The 23,506-nt window shown below is 44.0% G+C and overlaps 1 protein-coding gene across 1 annotated transcript in view; it reads left to right on the top strand.

The window, feature by feature from the left end:
- LOC122939282 (cytochrome P450 2C25-like) overlaps positions 1-23,506 on the top strand; it is a 123,772-nt gene that overhangs the window by 18,365 nt on the left and 81,901 nt on the right. The window contains exons 3-6 of the mRNA XM_044295355.1: positions 6,368-6,530; positions 7,201-7,341; positions 7,769-7,929; positions 8,676-8,849. Coding sequence (XP_044151290.1) covers positions 6,368-6,530; positions 7,201-7,341; positions 7,769-7,929; positions 8,676-8,849 — 639 coding nt within the window. The remainder of the gene's footprint in view (positions 1-6,367; positions 6,531-7,200; positions 7,342-7,768; positions 7,930-8,675; positions 8,850-23,506) is intronic.

The raw sequence follows: 23,506 nt of genomic DNA, 5'->3' as shown, positions 1-23,506 counted from the left end.
TACACATATAGACTGTAATTTAGCTAATATAGTGCTATAGCAGTTTTTATAATAGTGTAATTTTTTTTCCAAAACTGAAGTTCAGAAGAGGCAAAAAAAATTAGACTATAAAAAAAATTATAGCACTATGTTAGCTAAATTACAGTCTATATGTGTATTTTACAAATATTCACTATATTGCTATAACTTTTGTTAGAATATGACGAATATGATGAAAAGTTATAGCAATATAGTGAATATATTTGTTATTTAGAATATTTGTCTTTTTTTTCCGATGTGTACTTTTATTCCATTTTGGCATACTGCTCCCTGACAAGCGCCCATGGGAACGCCTGTGGGTTAGAATATACCATTGGATCTGAGTTTTCACGATCTCAGGGAAAACTCAGATCCAATGGTATTTTCTAACCCACAGGCGTTCCCATGGTGATGGGGACACTTGTCGGAGAGGAGTATGCAAACAACTGTACAGATTGGGAAAAATAATGCAAATATTCTAAATAACGAATTTATTCATTATATTGCTATATATTTGTTTTTTAGAATATTCGTAATGTTTTATCCATATGAAAACATGATTTCTTCCTGCTTAACCGCTTGCTGCCACGCTAACGCCGAAAGGCGTCATTGCGGCGGCTCTCCCAGGTCACACTAACGCCGATTGGCGTCATCTCGCGTGAGCCTAAATTACCAGTCAACGCGCACACACAGGCGCGCGCGCTCACAGGAACGGAAGGTAAGCGAGTGGATCTCCAGCCTGCCAGCGGCGATCATTCGCTGGCAGGCTGGAGATGTGATTTTTTTTTAACCCCTAACAGGTATATTAGACGCTGTTTTGATAACGCCGTCTAATATACCTGCTACCTGGTCCTCTGGTGTCCCTTTTGTTTGGATCGACCACCAGAGGACACAGGCAGCTCTGTAAAGTACCACAAAACACTACACTACACTACACCCCCCCTGTCACTTATTAACCCCTTATGAACCCTTGATCACTCCATATAGACTCCCTGATCACACCCCTGTCATTGATCACCCCCCTGTCATTGATCACCCCCCTGTAAGGCTCCATTCAGATGTCCGTATGTGTTTTACGGATCCACGCATCCATGGATCGGATCCGCAAAACACATACGGATGTCTGAATGGAGCCTTACAGGGGGGTGATCAGTGACAGGGGGGTGATAACCCCATATACGCTCCCTGATCACCCCCTGTCATTGATCACCCCCCTGTCATGGATCAGCCCCCTGTAAGGCTCCATTCATAGGCCCGTATGTGTTTTACGGATCCACGCATCCATGGATTGGATCCGCAAAACGCATACGGACGTCTGAATGGAGCCTTACAGGGGGTGATCAATGACAGGGGGGTGATCACCCCATATACACTCCCTGATCACCCCCCTGTCATTGATCACCCCCCTGTAAGGCTCCATTTAGACATTTTTTTGGCACAAGTTAGCGGAAATTGTTTTTTTTTTTTTTTTTTTTTTTTTCTTACTAAGTCTCATATTCCACTAACTTGTGTCAAAAAATAAAATCTCACATGGACGCACCATACCCCTCACGGAATCCAAATGCATAAAATGTTTTAGACATTTATATTCCAGACTTCTTCTCACACTTTAGGGCCCCTAGAAAGCCAGGGCAGTATAAATACCCCACATGTGACCCCATTTTGGAAAGAAGACACCCCAAGGTATTCCGTGAGGGGAATATTGAGTCCATGAAAGATTGACATTTTTGTCCCAAGTTAGCGGAAAGGGAGACTTTGTGAGAAAAAAATAAAAATAAAAATTTCCGCTAACTTGTGCCCAAAATTTTTTTTTCTATGAACTCGCCATGCCACTCATTGAATACCTTGTGGTGTCTTCTTTCCAAAATGGGGTCACATGTGGGGTATTTATACTGCCCTGGTATTTTAGGGGCCCGAAAGCGTGAGAAGAAGTCTGGGATTCAAATGTCAAAAAATGCCCTCCTAAAAGGAATTTGGGCCCATTTGCGCATCTAGGCTGCAAAAAAGTGTCACACATGTGGTATCGCCATACTCAGGAGAAGTTGGGGAATGTGTTTTGGGGTGTCATTTTCCATATACCCATGCTGGGTGAGATAAATATCTTGGTCAAATACCAACTTTGTATAAAAAAATGGGAAAAGTTGTCTTTTGCAGAGATATTTCTCTCACCCAGCATGGGTACATGTAAAATGACACCCCAAAACACATTGCACAACTTCTCCTGAGTACGGCGATACCAGATGTGTGACACTTTTTGAAATCAAAATCTGTAAAAAATGGCCGGTGAAATCCTAAAGGTGCTCTTTGGAATGTGGGCCCCTTTGCCCACCTAGGCTGCAAAGAAGTGTGACACATCTGGTATCGCCGTACTCAGGAGAAGTTGGGCAATGTGTTTTGGGGTGTCATTTTACATATTCCCATGCTGGGTGAGAGAAATATCTTGGTCAAATGCCAACTTTGTATAAAAAAATGGGAAAAGATATTTCTCTTACCCAGCATAGGTATATGTAAAATGACACCCCAAAACACATTCCCTAACTTCTCCTGAGTACGGCAATACCACAAGTGTGACACTTTATTGCAGCCTAGGTGGGCAAAGGGGCACACATTCCAAAGAGCACCTTTAGAATTTCACCGGTCAGTTTTTACAGATTTTGATTTTAAACTTCTTCTCACGCATCTGGGCCCCTAAAATGCCAGGGCAGTATAACTACCCCACAAGTGACCCCATTTTGGAAAGAAGACACCCCAAGGTATTTCGTGATGGGCATAGTGAGTTCATGGAAGTTTTTATTTTTTGTCACAAGTTAGTGGAATATGAGACTTTGTAAAAAAAAAAAATCATCATTTTCCGCTAACTTGTGACAAAAAATAAAAAGTTCTATGAACTCACTATGCTCATCAGTGAATACCTTAGGGTGTCTACTTTCCGAAATGGGGTCATTTGTGGGGGTTTTCTACTGTCTGGGCATTGTAGAACCTCAGGAAACATGACAGGTGCTCAGAAAGTCAGAGCTGCTTCAAAAAGCGGAAATTCACATTTTTGTACCATAGTTTGTAAACGCTATAACTTTTACCCAAACCATTTTTTTTTTTACCCAAGCATTCTTATTTTTATCAAAGACATGTTGAACAATAAATTTAGCGAAAAATTTATATATGGATTATAAATTTTGATTAATAACAAAAAAAGTTAAAATGTCAGCAGCAATGAAATACCACCAAATGAAAGCTCTATTAGTGAGAAGAAAAGGAGGTAAAAATTCATTTGGGTGGTAAGTTGCATGACCGAGCAATAAACCGCTAAAGTTGTGGAGAGCCGATTTGTAAAAAAGGGCCTGGTCACTATGGGAGTATAAACCTGTGGTCCTTAAGTGGTTAAGTTGCTTGTGGGCCAATGACTCAATGACTGACAAAAAAGAAGCAGGGAGGAATCATGTCTTCAGAAGTAAAAAAAAGATGAATATTCAAAATAGCGAATATATAGCACTATAGCGAAGTTGCAATATTCGCGATTAATATTCGCTATTTGAATATTCAAGCTCAACACTAGTAGTGGATTGATCCTGGCTGCCTGTCCTGATACCTGCCTGATCTCTGTATTGATTCTATGCCACCTGCCTTGACCTATTACCTAAGTACATCACAAATTTTGCCTGTCCTTGCCTTGACTTGTTTGCTGACCACACTCTTGCCCCTCAGTGCCACATACTGGTGTCACACACTGGTGTCTCTTTACCAGGTCTCTCTTTGGTCAGCAAAATGGAGGTTTCTTTAGTTTCCCCTTTTCCAGTTGGGGGGGGGCTTTGAGGGGTGGGAGTGTCACGGCCTCGGTGTTGTACACTGTGACGCCTTTGCTGTACATGCCAGTTGACAGGGACAACGTGTAGTTGTCTGCATGTGTGTTCTTTGCTCCCCTTCTCCTGGTTCCTCCTCTGTCTGATGCTGGAAGGGTTAACTCCCTTGTTGGATGTGGTCGTTGGTGCTAAAGCTCTGCTCCAGTCCAAGGTGTTCTGTTTGCCCAGTCCTTGAGGGCCACCTAGTGGGACAACAATGTCTCCTGCGATATCTCTCTGTTGTCTTCCCTCTGTCCTCCCTTCACTACCCTTACATATGTTTGGTGATGTTTATGTATTGGTGGTTGTTGTCTTGTCTAGTGGTTGTTTCATGTCTGGTCCCTTGGTGTTTGTAGTCCTGTGTTATGCACCCCCGGAAGGAAGCTTGTTTTCCTGGACAGGTGAACCATAAGCCTGTAAGCAGCGCTGCCTGGGGCTGTCATGCACCTTTCGGCATGGGGTCCAGGCAGTAGCTGGTGTGCTGGATACCTGTCTGTGGGTGTTGTTGGTACGGTGTCCTGTTTGTTGTGTGGGCTCCTGTACTTATGCACGGGTTCCAGGTTTGGTGGCTGCGGCAGGTAGGTGTGTTTCTGTATACTTACCTGCCGATTTAGTTACTGCATACAGTCTCCTACTTTTCCTTGCAACTAGGCCATTTGAGACTCCTGTTGGAAGAACAGGTCATCTCTCCCCTGCTCCTATGAAAGGGATTATCAGGGTGACTCAGGGCCAATGGTATCCTGGGTATGAGCCGTCCTACCATCCAGGTCAACTCATACAGTGAGGAGTTAGGGCGAGGATTAGGGACGCTTTAGGAGGTGACCTGCTCCCTGATCTAAGGAGTCCTGGCCTAGCTGCTTCCCCCTTATACCTGTTTGTTCGGTTTCCCCCACTCCCCACTGTGACATACAGTTGCAAGAAAAAGTATGTGAACCCTTCAGAATGATATGGATTTCTGCACAAATTGGTCATAAAATGTGATCAGATTTTGATCTAAGTCACAACAATAGACAATCACAGTCTGCCTAAACTAATAACACACAAAGAATTACATGTTACCATGTTTTTATTGAACACACCATGTAAACATTCACAGTGCAGGTGGAAAAAGTATATGAACCCCTAGACTAATGACATCTCCAAGAGCTAATTGGAGTGAGGTGTCAGCCAACTGGAGTCCAATCAATAAGATGAGATTGGAGGTGTTAGTTACAGCTGCCCTGCCCTATTTAAAACACACACCAGTTCTGGGTTTGCTTTTCACAAGAAGCATTGCCTGATGTGAATGATGCCTCGCACAAAAGAGCTCTCAGAAGACCGACGATTAAGAATTGTTGACTTGCATAAAGCTGGAAAGGGTTATAAAAGTATCTCCAAAAGCCTTGCTTTTCATCAGTCCACGGTAAGACAAATTGTCTATAAATGGAGAAAGTTCAGCACTGCTGCTACTCTCCCTAGGAGTGGCCGTCCTGTAAAGAGGACTGCAAGAGCACAGCGCAGACTGCTCAATGAGGTGAAGAAGGATCCTAGAGTGTCAGCTAAAGACTTACAAAAGTCTCTGGCATATGCTAAAATCCCTGTTAGCGAATCTACGATACGTAAAACACTAGACTGCTGTCCAAAAAAAAACATTTCTGCACTTTACAGTTTGCGCAAGAGCAACTAGATGTTCCACAGCAGTACTGGCAGAATATTCTGCGGACAGATGAAATCAAAGTTGAGTTGTTTGGAAGAAACACACAACACTATGTGTGGAGAAAAAGAGGCACAGCACACCAACATCAAAACTTCATCCCAACTGTGAAGTATGGTGGTGGGGGCATCATGGTTTGGGGCTGTTTTGCTGCGTCAGGGCCTGGACGGATTGCTATCATCGAAGGAAAAATGAATTCCCAAGTTTATCAGCACATTTTGCAGAAAAAATTAAGGCCATCTGTCCACCAGTTGAAGCTCAACAGAAGATGGGTGTTGCAACAGGACAATGCCCCAAAGCATAGAAGTAAATCAACAACAGAATGGCTTAAACAGAAGAAAATACGCCTTCTGGAGTGGCCCAGTCAGAATCCTAACCTCAACCCGATTGAGATGTTGTGGCATGACTTCAAGAAACAGTTCTGTAAAGAGGAATGGTCAAGAGTTACTCCTGACCGTTGTGCTTGTCTGATCCGCAACTATAGGAAACATTTGGTTGAAGTTATTGCTGCCAAAGGAGGTTCAACCAGTTATTAAATCCAAGGGTTCACATACCTTTTCCACCTGCACTGTGAATGTTTACATGGTGTGTTCAATAAAAACATGGTAACATTTAACTCTTTGTGTGTTATTAGTTTAAGCAGACTGTGATTGTCTATTGTTATGACTTATATGAAGATCAGATTACATTTTATGACCAATTTGTGCAAAAATCCATATCATTCCAAAGGGTTCACATACTTTTTCTTGCAACTGTATGTATGGTGTTTACATGATGTTTTTATATTTATTTCCCTCATGTTTTTTGTTTTCTCCATCAGCTCAGCCAGAAATACGGTTCAGTATTCACCATCTGGAAAATGTCAGAACCGGTGATCGTTCTTTGCGGTTATGAGACGGTGAAAGAGGGTCTGATAAATCACGCCGAGCAGTTCAGTGCACGACCGATAATCCCAGTGCTATATCACTCCACCAAGGGATATGGTGAGATTAACACTTCATGAAAGATCTCTGTAAACGTCCACAAATCTATTCCCAAAAATCAGTCTAGAATAATAGATTATATACTAGACAGGGAGAAGGGGGGTGGAGCTACAGTCTATAACTCAGGTCAGAGATGCGGCAACATAGGGACACAGGTAGCTGATTGGCCAGATCACAAAGCATAGCTCTGACCACACCAGGAGGAGCCCACGCCCTCTCAGCTGGGACGGTAAAAAAGATTAAAATGTTAAGAGACCAGCAGAGGGAAAGAAAAGACCCAACCCTTACATACCATACTTCTGTCTGCTCCACATCTACAGCTGTCTGGGGAGGGATAAGAACATTTTACTTTCTATTATTAGGTCTCTTTTACACTGGTGAAACCATGAAGAAAAAAAGCATTCTCCAAATCAAAGACATTGATGGGCGATCCCTAGGATGTGCGATCAGTGAGGGGTCTGATTCCTGGGACCTCCACAGAATGAAGGGGCCTCTTGGGTCTTTATCTAGGCATAGCAGATTGTCTGTGATGTACTACAGTTGATATATGTTGTAGTTATATCAGTTGTGGGAGCAACACTCTTCTAATCATATGGGGAGATGGGTGAGGTGGTAGAATAAGAATACTGCATAGTCTGTGGTAAATACCGAAATGTTCTTCTCTCTTCAGGTATCAATGGACCACGATGGCGCTCACTCCGCCGCTTCACCATGACATCTCTCAGAAACTTTGGGATGGGAAAGAAGACAATGGCGATGACGGTGTTGGCAGAGTCCAAGAATCTCATACAGGCTGTATCAGAGACGGGAGGTGGGTTGGCTCCCCATATTTCAAAATCTTCTGTCTTCTGTCATCCAATAAGACAGAATTCATGGTTCTCGGGGACCATGAGGAACATGTTGGTTCTTTCACGTGGCCTTTTCTTGCTAATATAGTGGTGAGGGTCCTAGCTCTGGGATCCTAAACAATCCAGTAAATGAATGGGCTCTCTGCTAGGGTAGTGTTATGTCCCCTTTTAGGCATAGCAGCATTGACAGGTCCATGCTGCGCCACTATGGACAGAGGGGTCTGGGGAACAGGAGCTGTGCAAGGAAAAACCATGAACACAAAGCTAAACCAACACTGCAGATGCTTCATTCTCAAGGTCGTCTACACTCCTCTAATAAGGAAGGTTCCTAATATTCAGTACAGGGTGATGGTGACCGGAGGTCACAGTATGTCTTCTCTCTTTCTGCAGGAAAACCCTTCAACCTGAAAATGCTCATGGCCTGCGCTGTGGGAAACATCATCAGTTCTGTGCTGTTCGCGGAGCAGTTTGATTACCAGGATGAGAAGCTGCACGAGCTTCTTTCATCGGCATCCAGACATGTTAAAGGGATTGTGTCTCCACTAAGCACGGTTGTCAATAATTTTACTTTGTTTTTATTTTGGTCATTTTCTTCAAATCATTGGGATTCTTCAAAGTTAAATGGGACCTGTAACTGTACATGTTTTATAATGTGATCCTTTTATAAGATGATATAAGATATCAATAGAAGAGGCTTCTCTTGGCTGGTCTAGACCACCAAGGATGATAGTCTGCACTGTCTTAGATGTCCATGGATGGAAACATAACTATCTTCTCTTCCCTAAAACACAAAGGATGCTAATATTAAGCTCCTCAATACCCCAAACTAGGGATAATGTAATTAACTCCTTCTATGCCCTATATCACCACAGATGCTCCTTCTAGAACCAGTGACCACAGTGGTAGCCTCTTCTCTGGCCCAAACCTCAGGGATGTTACCAATTAATTGTCCTGTCTCATTATGGCTACATATTTTGTGCTGTATATCAAAATGTATTAACCACTGTTCTGGTATTCCCAGTTTATATGAACAGTTTAGTCCATTGCTCTTACTGTCCGCTCACTACCTACAAAGGCTTAGAAGGAACATTTTTAAAAGACTTAAAAAAGCCTTACTCCTTTTACAAGGAGAATGTATCCTTTTCATAATTAGTGTATGTAGTTTTGGTGATCCCACCTAAGTTGATCGTTGCTGAGACTAGGCCTGGGTCCTTTCTGTAAGGTCCGAACCCCATACACATTAGACCTGACTGTATTTAACCTCTATGTTCATATTTTCTTCCTGGCCTCTCTACAGCTCTGCAATATTGTGCCAATTCTTCTGAAATTCCAGATCATCAGGCAAAAACTCTTCAAAGAATGCACATTTCTGCAGAGGTTTACAACAAAATATATAAAGCATCATAAAGAAACTTTGAATCCGGAGGCACCGAGGGATTTCATTGACCATTACTTGCTGAAGATAAAAGAGGTAATAAAGATGGAACCTACTAAATGGTACTTGATTCATTTCACTGGAATCTTTAGTTACAGAATGTATTGTGGTCCAGAGCTGCATTCACCATTGTGCAGACTTCAGAGCTTACATTTTAAAACTTTCTCTACATAACCTGTCTTCCCTCACTAAGATCTCCCCCTCAAACCTATCCTGATTGAAGTAGCCAAGCCCATCTTTCTGCTCAACCTCTACACCGCTCCCTCCAGCTTATACCAATATTTACTATAAAACACAATTTAAACATTTCAGTCTTATCCACAATGATCTTCACAGTGCTGCACCTCCCCATATCTCCTCACTAATCTCTGTCTACTACCCTATAGTCATGGCCAAATTTGGGTTTTCACAAAGTTTGCTGCCTCAGTGTTTTGGGATCTTTTTGTCAGATGTTTTATCGCATACTGAAGTACAGATATAAGCTTTTCATTATTTTTTTTCACTTGTATTTAAAAACCCATCAAATATATGCAATGACTCAATATCTCTAGGCTTCCCCCTTCTTTTTCAAGACTTATGCAGTTCTTCTTTGCATGCTGGATATCAGCTTATGGGCCAAATCCTGCTTGATGGCAACCCATTCTTTCTAATACATGCTTGGAGTTTATCAGAAAATTCTGTGTTTTTGTTAATCCACCCGCTTTTTGTGGATTGACCACAGGCTCTTAACTGGATTGAGATCTGAGGAGTATTCTGGCCATGGTCCCAATATTTCATTGTTTTGTTCTTCTAGCCACTTAGTTCTCAGTTTTGCCTTGGGACATGGTCTCTATCAAAAATGCGTTTTTCATCCCCACATTGCTCCTGGATGGTCGGAAGAAATTGCTCCTGGATGGCCTGAATAAATTGCTACTGGATGGTTGCGAAGTTGTTCCTGACTGGTCCGGAAAAGTTGCTCTTAGATGGTTGGGAGAAGTTGCTCCTGGAGGAGGTATTGATACCATTCTTTATTCATGCCAATGTTCTTAGGAAATACTTTGAGTAGCTTGGATGAGAAACAACCCTACACATGAATGGTCTTGAGATGCTCTATAAAATTGCTTTTCAGTATATAGAAACATCTAACAAAAATATCTAAAAGCACAGAAGCAGCAAACGTTTTGAAAAACAAAATTTACTTAGCCATGACTGTACCTGTTGTCTCAGTTCTCCCAGTAATTTACAACTAATATCGTCCATAATGTGTACCACCTACTCCCGTCTCCAAAACTCCTCTCCAGTTGGGAAGTCAGGTTAATTCCAAATATCCACAGGTTTAGGCCTTCCCTGAAAACAGTTTAAGCTGATCTATCACATTCCCAAATTAGAGAAGAATCTGATCCCTTTATCCCACATTCCATGCATTCAAAGGACTTCATGTCTGTACACACAGATACTGACTGGTTTATGCGGGCTTATGTGTGTTTAGTATACTGATGGCTGGATCAAAGTACAACAAGCACTGTTTTACTTTTTCCCTTGCAGATTGCCGGCATTATTGATTTTTTGGGGTTCTCTGATTTTGTCTGTAGCTGTTCCTGCTGAATTGTAAAGTGCTGTAGAATATGTTGGCTCCATATAAACATTATTATTATTATTAGTTTCAATCTGGGAAGAGTCATCTGATTCAGCTTCTATTATATTCCAGAGCTGCCCTCACTATTCTGCAGGTTATCGGTAAGCTTGTGGACAGGCGCCAGGAGAAAAAAAGTAGTTAGGGCTCATTTATATGGGCAGATTATTGGTGTAATTATAGATAAAAACCCTCCTACAAGAGCTCAGTCCTGGTAACTGCCTCCAGTAATTGTGCCAATCCTTCAAAAAAAATGGGTTGATACTTAATTGACAATTGATGCAGTCATTTTATGCAGCTGATAAAAAATGATTTTCTGCTGACAATTAAACAGTATAGGGACAAATAATCATAGTTACGATGATTAATCCCCATACCACAAATATTACCACATGTACAAATAAACAATGATTGGAAAGGAATAGTTTGTTCCTAATCATTGCCCTGTTTATGAACCCTACTGAGAGGGAGATGGTGTGAGCTCTGCTTGTTCAGATGCTGTGTATATACAGGAGTTCGGCATGAAGTCAGGACATGGACAGACCATATCTATCACAGTAAAGCCTCATTCACATGTCAGTGTTTTGGTCAGTGATTTCCTCTAGTTATTGTGAGCCAAAATCAGGAGCAGAGTCTCCACAGACATAAAGTATAGGGGAAAAAAATCTGCAAATGTTCTGTACCTGGTTTTGACTCACAATAATCACTGATGGGAATCACTCACCGAACACAGACTGTGTGTATTAGGCATACGAATGATTAGAAACCAACATATAACCTCTGTCTGTCTCATCCTCTGCCGAAAAAGTGTGGCAAATTGTTTCTTCAGATCATCATGGACAATCTTAGACCAGTGGGCCATGGTTTGCCTGACCCTAAAAAAAATATGCAGTTGCAAGAAAAAGTAAGTGATCCCTTTGGATTGACCTGGATTTCTGCATTGATTGCAAATAAAATGTGGTCTGACTTTTATCTAAATAACAAATAAAGACAATCTAACTAAACTAATAAGCCACAAACACTTGTACCAATCATGTTTTTTACTAAGCAATTTGAGCAGAAATTCACAGTTCAGAAAGGAAAAGTAATTGAACCTTTCAATTAATTAACCTGTAGAGGGTGCTGTACAAGGAAATACCTTCACTAAATGTGTACACAATATTAAGGACAAATTTTTGCACCATGCCTCCCCTGCAAATGGGGTTCAGTAGTGTTGATCGAGCACCAAAGTGCTCGGGTGTTTGGGTGCTCTGGTCGAACACCTTGGGATGCTTGGATGCTCTCTTGGTAGAGCACCGGAGCACAATGGAAGTCAATAGGAGAAACCGAGCATTAAACCAGGCACTGTCACGGCGGATGTGCACTCAGACTCACAGGTAAACCACCAACCAGGCTCTAGGCGAGAGGCAGGGGAAGGGTCACCTCCTAGCTAATCCCTGACCTCTCTCCTTGCACTGCTCAGCTCACATGCAAACCTTGGTGGTAGTTATGATGTGTCCCCGTGCCTGGGCTGAAACACCCTAAATTCCCTGAGATGGTGAAGAGGGGAAATAGGAGCAGCCTGCTCGCACAGAACCTGGATGGGAGAGATGACACAAAACAACCAAGACAGCAAACAACAAAACTTGAAACCACATTTATCTTTCTGAGCTGGTACAGACAACCTTCATTCCTAGCTTCCAAGACCAAAGTGATTCCTATAATCCGCTCAGAGCACTAGGATGGAGTGCTATTTAAACCAATGACCCCACCCAGTGCACCTGATGAGAGGCGGATCCAGCGCGGCTCCAAAACAAAACACTAAACTTGTGCTGCTATTCTAGCCGACCTCTGCACATAGTCAGAGCAGGGCATGACAGGCACCCCCTGCTCTGAAGAAGGGAGGGTGTCTGGTTCATAGGAAAAAGTCCAAAATTTATGGAAACAGCACCAAAATGGTTCGGGAACAGCATTGGATGCATCTTGGACTTCCAGGTAGCTGCTGGGAATGATGTTGTCTGAATAGTATGCCACTTTTACAGACTCACACTTATACGCACAGAACTGAAGATAAAATCGATTTTAGAGGAAAATAATGTAGGAAACATTCTTTCCTGTTAATTTACTTGTATATAAAGTGCAAGGTCTGCCAAATATTACAAGTAAGAGGCACTCCGATACAACCTGTATATCACATACTGGAGGGCTTCATTCACATTTTTGTACAATTGTTCAGGTAGTGGGACTCCTACAATCAGAAAGCATATACACTAAGTGAAAGGGCTTCCAAAAATTACAAGGAACGGGAACTCCAATGCACCCTTTATTACACATAAGGAGGGCATCATGCACCCTTGAAAAATTATGATTGATGGCCTGCTGGTGATCCTCAAAAACATTAGGAGCAAGGGCCTGCTGTTGACCCTCTAAAACATTATGGGTGAGAGCCTGCTGCAGAGTTGACTCTCTAATATGTTAGGGGAGAGTGCCTGCTGCTGATCTTAGCATCGAAAAAATTATGGCCAAGTGTCTGCTGCTTAGCTGACCATTAAAAAAAATAAGGGCGAGGGCCTGCTGGTGAGCTGACCCTGTAAAACATTATGGTTAAGGGCCTACTGGTGAGCTGACGCTCTCAAAAACATTACATAAGAGGGCCTGCAGGTGAGCTGACTCTCTAAAAGATTGTAGGTTAGGGCCTGTAGGTGAGCTGACCCTCTAAAACATTATATGCAAGGGCCTGCAGGTGAGCTGACCCTCTAAAAGATTGCATGCGAGGGCCTGCAGGCGAGCTGACCCTCCAAAAGATTGTAGGTGTAGGCCTGCTGGTGAGTTGACCCTCTAAAAGATTGCATGCGAGGGCCTGCAGACGAACTGACCCTCCAAAAGATTGTAGGTGTAGGCCTGCTGGTGAGTTGACCCTCTAAAACATTATATGCGAGAGCCTGAAGGTGAGTTGACCCTCTAAAACATTATATGCGAGGGCCTGAAGGTGAGCTGACCCTCTAAAACATTATATGCGAGGGCCTGAAGGTGAGATGACCCTCTAAAAGATTGTAGGTGAGGGCCTGCTGGTGAACTGACCCTCTAAAACATTACATATGAGGGCCTGCAGTTGAGCTGACTAGCTAAAAGATTTTAGGTGAGGGCCTGATGGTAAGCTGACCCTCTAAGAAAGTATATGCGAGGGCTTGCAGGTGAGCTGACCCTCTAAAAGCTTGCAGGTGAGGGCCTACTGATGAGCTTATCTTCTAAAACATTATATGCGAGGGCCTGCAGGTTATCTGACCATCTAAAAGATTGTAGGTAAGGGCCTGCTGGTGAGCTGACCCTCTAAAACATTATATGAGAGAAAGTGCAGGTGAGCTGACCCTCCAAAAGATTGTAGGTGAGGGCCTGCTTGTGAGCTGACCCTCTAAACATTATATGCAAAGGGCTGCAGGTGAGCTGACCCTCAAAAAGATTGTAGGTGAGGGCCTGCTGGTGATCTGACCCTTTAAAACATTATATGCGAGGGCTTGCAGGTGAGCTGACCCTCAAAAAGATTGTAGGTGAGGGCCTGCTGGTGATCTGACCCTCTAAAACATTATATTTGAGTGTCTACAGGTGAGCTGACCCTCTAAAAAGATTGAAGATGAGGGCCTGCTGGTGAGCTGACCCTCTAAAACATTATATGCGAGGGCCTGCAGGTGAGCTGATCCTCTAAAACATTATAAACAAGTTCCTGCAGGTGATCTGACCCTCTAAAAGATTGCAGGTGAGGACCTACTAGTGAGTTGACCCTCTAAAACATTATATGCGAGGGCCTGCAGGTGAGCTGACCCTTTAAAAAAATTGTAGGTGAGGGCCTGCTGGTGAGCTGAACCTCTGAAACATTACATGTGAAGGCCTGCATGTGAGCTGACCATCTAAAAGATTGTAGGCTAGGGCCTGCTGGTGAGCTGACCCTCTAAAACATTGCATGCGAGGGCCTGCAGGTGAGCTGACCCTCCAAAAGATTTTAGGTGAAGGCCCGCCTGTGAGGTGACCTTCTAAAACATTATATGTGAGGGCCTGCAGATGAGCTGACCTCCAAAAGATTGTAGGTGAGGGCCTACTGGTGAGTTTACCCTCTAAAACATTATATGCGAGGGCCTGAATGTGAGCTGACCCTCTAAAAGATTGTAGGTGAGGGCCTGCTGGTGAACTGACCCTCTAAAACATTATATATGAGGGCCTGCAGTTGAGCTGACTATCTAAAAGATTGCAGGTGAGGGCCTGATGGTGAGCTGACCCTCTAAAAAAGTATATGCGAGAGAGTGAGTTGAGCTGACCCTCTAAAAGATTGCAGGTGAGGACCTGCAGGTGAGCTGACTCTCTAAAAGATTGAAGGTGAGGGCCTGCTGGTGAGCTGACTCTCTAAAACATTATATGCGGGAGAGTGCAGGTGAGCTGACCCTCCAAAAGATTGTAGGTGAGGACCTGCTGGTGAGCTGACCCTCTAAAACATTATATGCAAGGGCCTGCAGGTGATCTGACCCTCAAAAAGATTGTAGATGAAGGCCTGCTGGTGAGCTGACCCTCTAAAACATTATATGCTAGGGCTTGCAGGTGAGCTGACCCTCAAAAAGATTGTAGGTAAGGGCCTGCAGGTGAACTGACCCTCTAAAACATTACATGCGAGGACCTGCAGGGGAGCTGACCCTCTAAAAGATTTAAGGTGAGGGCCTGCTGGTGAGCTGACCCTCTAAAACATTATATGGGAAGGCCTGCAGGTGAGCTGACCCTCTAAAACATTGCAGATGAGGGCCTGCAGGTAAGCTGATCCTCTAAAACATTATAAACAAGGTACTGCAGGTGATCTGACCCTCTAAAAGATTGTAGGTGAGGGCCTGATGGTGAGCTGACCCTCTAAAAAGTATATGCGAGGGCCTGCAGGTGAGCTGACCCTCTAAAAGATTGCAGATTAGGGCCTACTTATGAGCTAATCCTCTAAAACATCATATGTGAGGGCCTGCAGGTGATCTGACCATCTAAAAGATTGTAGGTGAGGGCCTGCTGGTGAGCTGACCCTCTAAAACATTATATGCGAGAGAGTGCAGGTAAGCTGACCCTCCAAAAGATTGTAGGTGAGGGCATGCTGGTGAGCTGACCCTCTAAAACATTATATGCGAGGGCTTGCGAGCTGACCCTCAAAAAGATTGTAGGTGAGGGCCTGCTGGTGATCTGACCCTCTAAAACATTATATTCGAGGGCCTGCAGGTGAGCTGACCCACTAAATGATTGTTGGTGAGGGCGGACTGGTGTACTGACCCTCTAAAACATTACATGCAAGGACCTGCAGGTGAGCTGACCCTCTAAAAGATTGAAGGTGAGGGCCTGCTGGTGAGCTGACCCTCTAAAACATTATATGCGAGGTCCTGCAGGTGAGCTGACCCTCTAAAAATTGCAGGTTAAGGCCTGCAGGTAAGCTGATCCTCTAAAACATTATAAACAAGGTCCTGCAGGTAATCTGACCCTCTAAAAGATTGCAGGTGAGGACCTACTGGTGAGTAGACCCTCTAAAACATTATATGCAAGGGCCTGCAGGTAAGCTGACCCTCTAAAAAATTGTAGGTGAGGGCCTGCTGGTGAGCTGAACCTCTGAAACATTACATGTGAGGGCCTGCATGTGAGCTGACCATCTAAAAGATTGTAGGTGAGGGCCTGCTGGTAAGCTGACCCTCTGAAACATTGCATGCAAGGGCCTGCAGGTGAGCTGACCCTCCAAAAGATTGTAGGTGAAGGCCTGCTGGTGAGGTGACCTTTTAAAACATTATATGTGAGGGCCTGCAGGTGAGCTGACCCTCTAAAACATTATATGCGAGGTCCTGCAGGTGAGCTGACCCTCTAAAAAATTGCAGGTGAAGGCCTGCAGGTAAGCTGATCCTCTAAAACATTATAAACAAGGTCCTGCAGGTGATCTGACCCTCTAAAAGATTGCAAGTGAGGACCTACTGGTGAGTTGACCCTCTAAAACATTATATGCAAGGTCCTGCAGGTGAGCGGACCCTCTAAAAAAATTGCAGATGAGGGCCTGCTGGTGAGCTGAACCTCTAAAACATTACATGTGAGGGCCTGCAGGTGAGCTGACCATCTAAAAGATTGTAGATGAGGGCCTGCTGGTGAGCTGACCCTCTAAAACATTGTATGTGAGGGCCTGCAGGTGAGCTGACCCTCTAAAAGATTGTAGTTGTGGGCCTGCTGGTGAGCTGACCCTCTAAAATATTGTAGTTGTGGGCCTGCTGGTGAGCTGACCCTCTAAAACATTACATGCAAGGGCCTGCAGGTGTCACGGACATTCCCGTAGCAGGTACCAGGAGATCTGGCAACTCATGGGTTAAATTGGCAAGTTTACTGTGCATCTTATTGTGTCTGTGTTTTGATGAATAACACACCCCTTGCTTCAGGTGTTGCTTGTTGGTAAAGTTCCCTTCCCATAAGTAGTCGCTTTCAATCTTGGAGGTGCGGTTTATAGATTTTCTTTGTGCCTTCTAACTAGCTGTTCAGTTGTACTGTGATGTTTCTGGAGTTGCCAGTTTTCTACTTTCAGAAAAGTCTTGTCTTTTCTTATTGTCAGGAATTACAGTATATAAGCGGCTGAAGGGCGCTTTGGCTTTTCATGAGAATCCTGAGTCTTTGAAAGTCGCTGTACGTATTGATAGACGCCTGAGAGAAAGATCTAAGGGCCCACTCTCTCAGGTAGTTCTATTGCATAATGTACTGTATTCCTTTGACTCTTTGGGTGAAGAGACTCTTGAGCTTATACTTGGGGATGAACCCATGCAATTAGGGGGTGTGACTCCGGGCTCTGCTTGCAAAAGTAGGAGTCGCAAGCAGGGAGTATGTTTTTTCTGCGGTCAAAGGGGACATTTTATCAGTATATGTCCAAGCATTCAGCTGCAAAAAGAGAAACAAAAGGGGCGTCTAAAACCCATCTGACTATCGGAGGTGTGAGTGGGGAGTCAGAGAATGTGCATTTGTCTTTTGCTGGTAGTACCCAATTTCTCCTGACTTCCGAGGTGGCGCTAGAGTAAAAACTGTGGGAATTGAAGTATTTATTGACAGTGGGGCTGGGTGAACGTGATTGAGGCCCAGTTTAGTCCGCATGCACGGGTTATCAGCAAGTGCATTAAAAAAGTAATTTCTGTATTTGCTATTGATTCTGCCCCTCTTACTCAGAGGTGCTTGTTGCAAGTTTTGCATGATATCAGATTAAGAGTGGGTTACTTTCATCAAGAAGTTATCTTGTGTTTTGTCTTGGAAGGTCTCCCTGCACCTATGGTTCTGGGTTTACCGTGGTTCACCAAACATAATCCTACTATTGATTGGCAAGCTAGGCAGATTCTGAATTGTCTCAATACATCCTTTTCTGAGGTTACTACTAATACTGTACCCTCTTCCCTCTTTTATATCCGAGTTTGCTGATGTGTTTTCTGAGAGTGGATGTCAGGATTTACCTTCCCATCGGTAATATGATTGCTCTGTCTTATTATTCCAGGGTCTAAATTGCCTAAATCTAGGTTGTATAACCTTTTGAACCTGAAAAGCAAGCCATGAAAGAATATATTTCCGAAAGTTTGAAGAAAAGGCACTTAAGACCTTCCAAGTCTCCAGAGGCTGCAGGGTTCTTTTTAGTAAAAAAAAAAGAAAAAAAAAAAAAAAGGTCTTCGGCCATGTCTGGATTTTCGTGAACAAACCGAATGCCTTAAGGTGGGACACGTTTACCGCTCGTGCCCCTCTCCTTGGATATCAACAATACGCTTCCCGGGAGTGTCCATGGTTACACTGCAGAGTCACGCCATACACCCCAGCAGATGCAGCTAGTTCAGTTTTAAGCTCCATACATGGGGCTTATATATATATATATATATATATATATACATTGTTCAATATGTTCTCTTGATGAAACGCGTTGGAACACATGAATGTATCATAACGAATTGAATATACTTATTTTACCAACATCCAATCAGGTACCCGCTCTTTAGCCTCTGGGTGTATCCTCAGGTAGGGCTTTTAAGGGGATCGTAGATTAGGGTAATGTTCTGGACGGGGCCACCCCTTGCGGGGTATGGACCTCGTGTTAGGAGGTTACTAGGGTCCAACAGGTCAAGTAGGGCAACACAGGGTCAGTTTTCCCTCCCTGAGGCTTCCACACTTCCAAAACTGATTACCTTACCAGTTTACAGCCGAAGCATCTTTTCCAGTATGAATACCTGGTATTGAGCTCGCAGGATTAAAGTAACCTCTCTTTCTACTAGCATTTCGTTCATAGCAAACAGCTTTAATTATCTACCGAAAATGGTAAAACCTTTCCTTTTTACTTGAAAAGGTGCTTTGTCAGACCCAAAATAAGCGTATGGGACTCTGGCGCACGGACCTAAGTCAACGTGGCCCTGCTTCACCATTGTAGAGCATGGTCTGAGGTCCTGTATCTGTTTGTATGTTTATGTTTGTAGGGGTTTTTCTTCTTGAGTATTGATTTTCTGTATTTTCGTGAACTCAATCAGATTACTATGCACGATCCTTACCCTCTTTCTTTGATTCACAATTTGTTTAACCAGCTTATTGGTGCCAAGGTGTTCTCTAAGTGGGGGCATATAATCTGGTTAAGATCAAGGAAGGGGATGAATGAAAGACGGCTTTTAATACTCCTGAGGGGCACTTTGAGAACTTGGTCATGCCTTACGAGTTGACCAATGCCCCGGCGGTCTTCCAGCATTTTGTGAATGACATCTTTCATCACCTGGTGGGGAGCTTTGTGATCGTGTATTTGGATGACATACCTATTTATTCTCCTGACAAGGAAACACATCAGACATGTGAGACAGGTGTTACAGATTCTAAAGGGATAATAAATTGTTAGCAAAATTAGAGAAATGTGTTTTTGTGGTGCACGAGGTTCAGTTCTTGGGCTACCTGCTGTCATCTTCGGGTTTTCGAATGGATCCTGAGAAAGTCCGTGCTGTATTGGACTGGGATCGACCCAAAAATCTGAAGGCTCTTATGTGTTTTTTAGGATTCACTAACCATTACCGAAAATGTATTAAGAATTATTCGACAATAGTAAAACCCTTAACGGACATGACTAAGAAAGAGACGGATGCCTCTGTATGGTCTGATTCTGCGATTAAGCAATGCTTGTCTTCTGCTCCCATATTGGTGCAGCCAGATATGTCACAACTGTTTATTGTGGAAGTGGATGCATCCGAGGTGGGGGTAAGAGCAGTTTTGTCACAGGGCCCATCACCTAGTAAATGGCGACCATATTTATTTTTCTCGAAAAAACTATCCTCCGCTGAGAAAAACTATGATGTAGGTAAAAGAGAGTTACTGGCCATTAAATTGGCTTTTGAGAAATGGCGTCATCAGTTGGAAGGGGCAGTTCATCCGATCACGGTATTCACTGATCACAAAAATCTGGCTTATCTGGAGTTGGCGAAACGACTGAGCCCATAACAAGCCAGATGTGCCCTGTTTTTCACCAGATTCAATTTCACTGTCACTTATTGGCCTGGGATTAAGAATGTCAAGGTGGACGCCTTGTCACGTAGTTTCCCTGGACGTGGTGATTTTGAAAACCCTATACTGTCTAAAAAGGTGGTGATATCCGCCCTCTACCCTGACCTTGAGGTGAAGGTGTTAGAGGCTCAGGGAGATGTACCGGACTCCAGTCCTTCTGGGAAATTTTTTGTGCCTCCAGAATTGCGTCACAAGGTGTTGGAGGAACATCATTGTACGGTTCTTATAGGACATCCTGGGAGTAGATCCACTGCCAACCTCCTATCTCGTAGATTCTGGTGGCCAGGGTGGCGTAAGTGTGTGAAGGACTATGTGTCAGCCTTACTGTGCACGTGCCAAGGTGACACATTCTCGACCTTCTGGATCTTTACTTCCATTACCCATTCCGTCCAGACCATGGACTCATGTATCCATGGACTTATCATGGGACTCAGTTTGTTTCCAGATTCTGGAAGGCGTTCTGTACTCGTCTGGGAATTAAACTGTCCTTTTCTTTGTTTTTTCATTCTAAGTCGAACAGACATACAGAGCACACCAATCAGAGTCTAGACACTTACTTGAGATGTTTTGTATCTGAGAACCAGGAGAAGTGGTCTTCCTTTTTGTCTTTGGCAGAGTTTGCCATAAACAATCATAGTCAGGAGCCCACTGGTGAGTCACCGTTTTTTGGGGCCTATGGATTTCATTTGCAGTTTGGAACATTTTCTGGTTCTAATACTTCTGGCATCCCTGAGGAAGAACATTTCTCATCATCATTGTCATCAAAAAAAATTCTAAATAACTTGAAAAATATGGGCAACAAATATAAACGTGTGGCTGACAGGAAACGTATGAATGGTCCGGAATTAAGTGTGGGTGATTCTGTGTGGCTGTCCACAAGAAACATTAAGTTGAAGGTACCTTCCTGAAAGTTGGGTCCAAGGTTTATAGGCCCATATAAGATCACAGCCATTATTAATCCTATAGCTTTTCGTCTTGAGCTTCCTTAGGCCCTGAAAATTTATAATGTGTTCCATAAGTCTTTGTTGAAAAAATATGTGGAACCTTTACAGCCATCTTCCTTGCCACCCGCTCTGGTCACGGTGGATGGTAATTTAGAATGTGAGATTGTGAAAATAGTTGACTCTTGAGTTATCCGTGGATCCCTTCAATATCTTGTCCACTCGAGAGGTTATGGACCGAAGGAGAGGATGTGAGTGTCGGCATCCGACGTTAATGCCAATCGTTTAGTGAATGCCTTTCATAGATGTCATCCGGATAAGGTCGGTCCTAGGTGCCCAGAGGTCACCCATAGAAGGAGGGGTACTGTCACGGACGTTCCTGTGGCAGGCACCAGGAGATCAAAGAGACTGGCAACTCGTGGGTTAAATTGGCAAATTCAATGTGAATCTTATTGTGTCTGTTTTGGTTAATGCCACACCCCTTGCTTCATGTCTTGCGTGTTGGTAAATTTCCTTTCTCATAAGTAGCCGCTTCTCACTCTTGGAGGTGCGGTTTATACATTTTCTTAGTGCCTTCTAACTAGCTAGTCGGTTGTACTTCGTGGAGCTTCTGGAGTTGCCCGTTTTCTACTTTCAGATAAGTCTCATCTTTTCTTATTGTATTGTGTTTGTTATATTCCCTGTTGTTTGTATCTGGGCCTGAGACAGAGACTTTCATTCGTCCATCTGGGGAGGAATGGGTTGTCTCTGGTCCTAACCTCATTCCAGGGACATATAGAAATATAAGGGCCTAGGTATACAGCATATGAATATTTCTACCTTTAAGGTCTATTCATATTGATAGGTAGTTAGGGACCGGAATAGGGTTGTTTAGGAGGTTACCTGTTTATTCCCTAGTTTCCAGGCCCAGTTACTGATTCCCTTCCCTCCTGTGTTTAGTGTGGAGTTTTTTCCCACACTGATTGTGACAGCAGGTGAGCTGATCCCCTAAAAGATTGTAGGTGAGAGCCTGCTGGTGAGCTGACCCTCTAAAACATTATATGCAAGGGCCTGTAAGTGAGCTGGCCATCTAAAATATTGTAGGTGAGGGCCTGCTGGTGAGGTGACACTCTAAAACATTATATGCAAGGGCCTGGAGGTGAGCTGACCCTCTACAACATTAAGCGAGGGCAGATCAATAAGCATGTTGATATAATGGAAGAGGAGGAGGACGAGAAAAGGAAGATTGAGGATGACTCTCAATCTCCTCAACTTCTTCATCCCCTTCTGCCCATCCTTGCTGAACAAATAGAATTAAACTATAATGGGTACTACCCTCTGTAGCAGAGGCAACCTTCTCCTGCTCCTCGCCCTCCTTATGTCAAGTCCTGCTCAGGTTATGTGCAGAGGTCTGCCAGGTTAGCAGCATGTGTGTAGCCTTTTGTTTTTGTTTTGGAGTTGAGCTGTATCCGCCTCCCTTCTGGTGCACTGGGTGGGGTCGTTGGTATGAGTTTAAATTACACCCACTCCCAGTGTCCTGTGTGGGTTATAGCTACTCTCTTGCTCAGAGGAAGGAAGGATTTGATTTTCCTGCTCAGTAACAAGATAAGTTGGCTTTGTTTTTCTTGTGGTTGTCTGTCTAGGCTGTTAGAGAGACGCTTGCCCCCTCCAGGTCCTGAGGGAGCAGGCTGCCTCTTTCCCCCTTTCACCATCTTAGGGATTTTAGGGAATCTTCAGCCTAGGCACGGGGACATGTTAATTCCCACCTTAAGGGTCTGAACGTGGGCATAGATGTCTGTGTATCTTGTATCCTGTCCAGCGTGACATTTTATCATCATCCAATTTGTGCTGAGTGCGAGCATTTGAGTAGACACAGAAGTGGGATGGTGACGCTCATAATAGCGTTATCGCCGCTCACTATCTGTGTTGATTCCACAAAGTTCCTTAAAACCTCACAGAGGCCAGACATTCATGCGCTTGCGGTCAAATCCCTAGGGTAAGGACATTTGTACGCTGCGCTATGACATGGAAGTGGATGTGGTCACTGATGGTGCTTGCAAAGGTCCAGGTGCAGGGTGGGAGGCATCCGGGCCTGCGACTTTGACAGGGGATTGGCCAGCACGTAACACAGGCGAAGAGGAGGCAGTGGTGTGACCCGCAGACATAGATTGTGGACCCAGGCGTTTGGCCCACCTATTGCGGTGCTTTGATGCCATGTGGCGGATCATGCTGGTGGTGGTGAGGTTGCTAGTGTTAACACCCCTGCTAATTTTTGTGTGGCACGGGTTGCAAATTACAATTCTTTTGTCGACTGTACTTTCCTCAAAAAGCTCCAGACTGCAGAACACCTACCCCTTGGCAAGGGAGATTTCCACAGGAGTGTGCTCCGGGGGAACAGTTGCGGGCCTGTTTGGTGTGGCCCGCCATCTCCCTTTTGCCACCCCACTGCCTCATCCAGCCTGTTGCGGTGCTGTGGATCCCTCCCCCTCTGTACTGCTGTCCTCGCTCGGCTTGCCACCTTCCCAGGTTGCACCACCTCCTCTTCCACTTTCTTACTCTGCTCAACCTTCCTGACTTGTTGAACTAACAACAACCTCAGTTATTGACAACTGTGTCTCATCCTCATCATCAACCTCTTGAGA

The sequence above is a fragment of the Bufo gargarizans genome, chromosome 5, assembly GCF_014858855.1.
Source record: "Bufo gargarizans isolate SCDJY-AF-19 chromosome 5, ASM1485885v1, whole genome shotgun sequence".
In the NCBI taxonomy this organism is placed as follows: Eukaryota; Metazoa; Chordata; class Amphibia; order Anura; family Bufonidae; genus Bufo; species Bufo gargarizans.
This window is presented reverse-complemented; position numbering and strand designations above follow the sequence as displayed.